Consider the following 6000-nt stretch of genomic DNA (forward strand, 5'->3'; position numbering starts at 1 on the left):
CAAGAAGCCATTCATTTATTTTCTTTGTAGAGTATCAAAAGGTTCCCACTGTTTCTGGCAATTGTAGTAAATATGCCTGGTAGCTTGTTTATGCAATGTGTACCTACCTACTATGGACTATCATTGGTAACCCAGGAAAGCTCAACAAAAAAAGTTAGAAGCTTTGCCAGCCTTCACATATTTTCTTCCTCACAATATCAATGATGAAAATGTGCTTTCCTGGGTGCCTGGGTGGCTCAGTTGGTTAAGTGTCTGCCTTCAGCTCAGGTCACAATCCCAGGGTTCTGGGACCGAGTCCTGCATCGGGCTCCCTGCTCAGCAAGGAGCCTGCTTTTCCCTCTGCCTCTGCCTGCCACTCACCCTGCTGGTGCACATGCTGCCAAATAAATAAATAAAAACTTAAAAAAAAAAAAAAAAAGGAGGAAGGAAGGAGAGAGGAAGGAAGAAAATGTGTTTTCCTATTAACTTGCATTTTCTAACATTCTATGTGAAATCAGTGGCTGCTCCAGTACAGGGTCAAGGCAAGGAAAGGTGGGAAGGAGGGATAAAAGGAGCCCCAGGGAACTTCTGGGAGTAATGAATACGTTCCTTAGCCTGATCACTGTGTGTATTCATCAAGACTTACCAAATTATACACTTTAAATACGCACAGTTTAATATACCAGTATTAATATACCAATTATATCTCAACAAAGCCATTGGAAATTCATATACTGTTTTCTCAGTACACAGAACAGAAAATAAGAATCTAATAAAAATTAATGTGTTCACAATACATTTCCATAGAATTCAGATTTCTCAAATTTATTTGATATCTATACTGGGGGGAAAAGTGAGTGTTTTGGAGGTTTATGCAAGGTCAGGGCTCTAAAATGTGAATGAAATTGTCAACTATACTCAAAAAGAATTTTTAAATAAAAAATAACATGTGAATGAAAGACTGCTCTGAACCATAATTGCCTTCCCACTGAAGTACTCCATTTAAAAAAGAACACACAAATGAGAAGTTATCACTCTGATGAGTTGTTTACTTGTTTCCCACCCAATACTTTGAAAATAGATACTCAAATATTTATTAAATAATTATTGCTTCCATAACTTTAAAGGTTTCCAGAACTCTTTCTTACACAGAGAAAGGGATTAGAAAATCATCCTTTCCAGAAGAGCAATGATGTATAAACATGCAATTAGGTAGCTAATTGTAAACCTAAATTCATAATATATAGTTTTATTTCAAACAGAGTTAATTGTAACCTCTGTTTTTCTACTTAAACAACGTTACCTTAAGAAAAAAAATCAGACTCTCTGATAGGCCACTGGGACATCACAAATACTAAGTCTCCACCTTCAAAAAATGTCCAGTCAAGAAACAGGCACAAGTTGGAAGCCATGCTAATGTGTGGATCACTGGAACAGATTTCAGAGGAGTTCTAGAGGAGCACACAGGAGTGACTCCTATGCCTTTGTTACCATCAAGGACAGAGAAGAACTGAGTTCTTTGGTCTTAAATCTGCTACTGACCAGCTCTGCTACTCCCAAGACTCCATTTTGTGTGTGTGTTTACTTTTATTTATTTGACAGAGAGCGAGTGTGCAAGTGCACTCACAAGCAGGGGGAGCGGCAGGGAGAGGGAGAAGCAGGCTTCCCACTGAGCAGGGAGCCTGACACTGGGCTCAATCTCAGGACCCTTGAATCATGACCTGAGCCAAAGCCAGACGATTAACTGACTGAGCCACCCAGGCACCCCTCCATTTTTTTAGTTGTAAAAGAAGTAATACTACCTGCCATTCCCACTTAGCACTGCATTCGTGAACAAATGGAACTATATGAAAATATTCTAAAAATAAAACTATTTTTACTTTTAAAACTATATTTTTACTGTTATTATATTTCATATTGAACATAAATCTTATAAACCAGGTTTTTAATAGGCTCAAAACCCTTGGTTTGAGATTTTTGAGAAATGACAGAAATCATCAGTAAGGTTGAACTTAGACTCTTAACATGTGTCTGTGTTTTCATGTGCTAGAACTAAGGAAGTTTACACTAGAGGTTTTCTGTAGATCTCTTTTTGAACCAAAACAAGTTCCTGACACAGCTGGTATCCATTAAGTGAACAAATAAAAAAATAAATCAATTCTGGTTCAGCTTCATCTTTACCTCTGAGCCTCAATTTTCTTACCTGTTAAAGACTTAGAACAATCTTGACAAGTAATTTATTAAGTGTGCCCAGCGTGTGCTAAATTAGTAATTCTCAAACTTGTTTGAGAATTCTCAGGTTCGCTTTATGCTTTTAAAAGTTACTGATGACCCAGGGCAGGTGGGTCAATTAAGCTTCCGACTCAATTTCGGCTCAGGTCATGATCTCGGGGTCCTTAGATCAAGCCCCCTTATCAGACTCCATGCTGAATGCTTGGGATTCTTTCCTGCCTCTGCTCCTTCCCCAGCTCACACAAGCTTACTCTCTCTCAAAATAAATAAATAAAATCTTAAAAAATATTGATGACCCCAGAGAACTTTTATTTATGTGAACAACTATTGATAATTACCATATAGAAAAATGGAGAATTTAAAAGTCTTACTTAAAATAACATACCTATCATGTTAATAAACTCATTTATGACATAATTGTTTTTATAAAAAATAAGTTTTCCAAAAAATGTAAAGTTGTATTTTTATCAATTTCTTAATATCTGGTTTTTAAAAAGACAGCTGGACTCAATTTCTGCTTCTGCATTTAACCTGTTATGATATGTTGCTCTAATTGAAGAATATGAAGAAAATCTGGCCTCACAAATACAGTTGGAAAAGAAAGTATAGCTGACTCTCAAACATAAATTTGAATTGACTGGGTCCAATTATACCTGGATTTTTTTTTTTTGATACATGTATCAGAAATGTATGTTCTCTTCCCTTATGACTTTAGTGATATTTTCTTTTCTCTAGCTTACATTAAAACTACAGTATAGAATACATGTAACATACAAAATATGTGTTAACAGACTGTTTATGTTACCAGCAACACTTCTGATCAACAGTAGGCTATTAGCAGGTTAATTTGGAGGGGAGTCAAAAGTTATACTCATATTTTCAACTGTGCCAGGAGAGGGAATGTCCAGCAGCCCTAACTCCTAAGTTGTTCAGGGGTCAACTGAATTTAAAAACCTTTTTTAGGTAGTGTGGATATTCTTCTGTGATACTACACCAAAACTCAACAAGTGGTAGTTTCTTAAAGGTTAGCAGCAATATGGAAACTAAAATTCTATCAATCGCCTTTTTGTGCCTTGTTACATTAAAATCCATTGATCATCCTCCACTTTTAATGAATCCTTTTCCCTTACACAATTTGGTAACATCACACGTTGATCATTTGAAAAAAATACTGGTTCAGGGAGCTATATAAATCACTGACATGTTGATACAATTCATTACAAGATACAAAAGAATCATCTGTTAATATCATCATCAAGAAATTCATTTAAGTACTGGAAAGTTTTCAAGTTCATGAAAGCAGACACTAAATTTCAAACTTCTAATTTTCATCTCAAAGCTCAAATTTTGTCGTTGGTAACAAAGTGTATCAGTTCTTTTCCTCTGTCCACTTTCAAGAAAATGTCTGCCAAATATCCAAGTGTGTGCCTAGCCTGTCAGTGTTAAGAGATAAAAATAATGTGCCATGAAAATGGTGGCTAACTCAATCACACAAATAGTTTCCCTTCAGACAAACCAACCTGTTTTAAGACAGAAGTACTTCATGAGTAATTGCTATTTTCTCACATCACAGATTTAAAAGATGTAGTCAAAGGCCAAGACTTAAATATTTGTACTGCTTCACTAATTATATTAAGTGAAATTGGCTTTTTTGGGGCGCCTGGGTGGCTCAGTCGTTAAGTGTCTGCCTTCGGCTCAGGGCATGATCCCAGCGTTCTGGGATCAAGCCCCACATCAGACTCCTCCGCTGGAAGCCTGCTTCTTCCTCCCCCACTCCTCCTGCTTGTGTTCCCTCTCCCGCTGGCTGTCTCTATCTCTGTCAAATAAATAAATAAAATCCTTAAAAAAAAAAAGTGAAACTGGCTTTTTAAAAAAATTCCCAGCGGAAGGGTGATAGGATTTCTCATAGAGTTTGGTGTGAGATCTCCATTCAGCACAAGGTACCACCAGTTTAACTCACCATTGCTTTTACACAATCCAAATGTCAGCACAGTAAAAATGGCAAGCACCCTTTCAATATTCATATGAAAATAGTTTTGACTTCAGAGACCCTCAGCATCTCTCACACCTTGAGAACCACCTTCGTAAATGGTAGCTGTTATTTTTATAGAAGGCACCTGCTTTGGAGCCAAACCCAAAACTCAATCCATGAAGCATTGGTCAAGTAAGCACTCAAAGCCTCAGTTTCCTTACTTGTACAAGAAGGGGTATTACCACTTACCTTCCAGTGTTCTCCTGGATATTATCATGACCTAACACACAGACAATGGTTAAGAACCGAGCCTGACCCAAAGTAAACGATCAAATTATAAATCATAAAAGCATAAAAAGAAACACATTACTGTGGGTGTTAAAGAGAAAAAGGGACAGGAAAAAAGAAAGAGATCTGAAAATAAAACTCACTGAACCGCGACAGGGGCAAATGCCAGAAAACATTCACATGCAAAATAACAGTTCTGAAACAAGAAGATCAAGAGGAAAGCAAAGAGAATAGGAAAAACAGTAAAAATCAGATAAACATGGAAATTAGGAAAGAGCCTCAACAGAGGAGGCTAAACAATCTTAAAAGGGCCATATTAAAAAGCGATGGCGGGGGTCGGGGGTCAAGGTTGCATATAGAGCTTTCAAGAAAAAACGGTAAAAAAGAAAAAGTAAATTTGAAAGTAAAACGGGGTCTCTCCAAAGTACGAAGAGAAAAAAATGCATTCACTAAAATTCAATTAGCAGCAAAATCTAAATTCTGTTACGCTGACAACAACAAAACTTACCAACATAAGCTCCTAATTCTTGCAATTTCCCCTTAATGGCACTCTGAAGGAAGAAGAGAAAGACAAACGTGCGTGTGAGAAAGGCGGAAAACCGCCCGGCTCCGTAACGCAGAGGCAACTCGGCAGCTGGCGCAACTCCCGCCCCCACGACGCCCAGGTGGGGGCGGGGAGGCGCCTGGGCCCCCTCCCCTCGTCCCCGCGGCGCCCCTCCAGCCGCGGCCGAGCGTGCCTCTCGCCCGGCGCTCCACGCCTCCTTCCGCGGCCGCCAGCTTTCTCCAGCCGCGACCGCGCTCGCCCGCCGCGCTCTCTGAGGCCAGTCTGCCCGAGGCGGCCCAGGCCGTGGAAACGCCGTTCGTCGACCCCGCGGCTCGCCGAGAGTCCCCGGAGGCGACTAGGCCGCGGCGTCCAGGCCGGGCCCACAGTCCCCGTTACTCCTGACAACCGCGCGCCCGCCCGCTGAGGCCCGGCTTCCCGCCCCCGCCCGACGCGGGCCTCACCCGGATCTTGCGGCTGATCTCGGTGCCGATTTCCATGGCTCCCCGGCGGGCGGCGGGCTCAGCACTGCGCGGCGCTTCGCTTATCCAGAGCCCCGCGCCGACTCCCGGCCCGCAGCTCCGCCGCCGCAGCCGCCAGCGCCGCTCGCGGCCGCGCGATCTACGTGACCCGCCCCCACCGGCCCGGTGCGCCAGGGCGAGCAGAGTCGAGCGCGCCTGCGCTTGCGCCTGCGCGCACCTGGGCCCGCGGAGTCTGTACTCGGGCGACCTCTGCTGGCGGCAAGGAGAGCAGCGGCGGGAGGATGCCCTCGGTTTCAAGCGGCCCCTCCTCTCGCCTGGAGAGCTCTCCCTTTTCCTCGCCCCCACTTACTCATTATACCCTCTTTGGAAAACAAGGGGGAATTAAATGCAGCGGAAAGATCCCTGGCTTTGGTGTGATATCTGAGTTAGAATCCAGCTTTTACCTGCTTTAAGTGTGATAATGGTCTAGATAATTTAAACCTTTGAGTCCTTGGTTTTCCTACCTG

At 42.1% G+C, this 6000-nt stretch overlaps 1 protein-coding gene across 18 annotated transcripts in view; it reads right to left on the minus strand.

The window, feature by feature from the left end:
* The window catches only part of ZC3H14 (zinc finger CCCH-type containing 14), a 46566-nt gene extending 40890 nt beyond the window's left edge, over window positions 1-5676 (minus strand). For 6 of the 18 annotated variants that reach the window (XM_048219847.2, XM_048219845.2, XM_026515489.4 and 3 more), the window contains exons 1-2: window positions 5477-5672; window positions 4980-5022 (exon numbers count right to left, since the gene is read on the minus strand). In XM_048219847.2, the coding sequence (XP_048075804.1) occupies window positions 4980-5022; window positions 5477-5512 (79 nt within the window). In that variant the 5' untranslated portion in view covers window positions 5513-5672. Of the gene's footprint in view, window positions 1-4979; window positions 5023-5476 lie in introns of all 18 variants that reach the window. The other 12 variants (XM_044389995.3, XM_044389992.3, XM_044389991.3 and 9 more) reach the window with 5 other exon arrangements.
* Between the last annotated feature and the right edge of the window lie 324 nt (window positions 5677-6000).

This window comes from Ursus arctos, unplaced genomic scaffold, assembly GCF_023065955.2.
Source record: "Ursus arctos isolate Adak ecotype North America unplaced genomic scaffold, UrsArc2.0 scaffold_25, whole genome shotgun sequence".
Lineage (NCBI taxonomy): Eukaryota > Metazoa > Chordata > Mammalia > Carnivora > Ursidae > Ursus > Ursus arctos.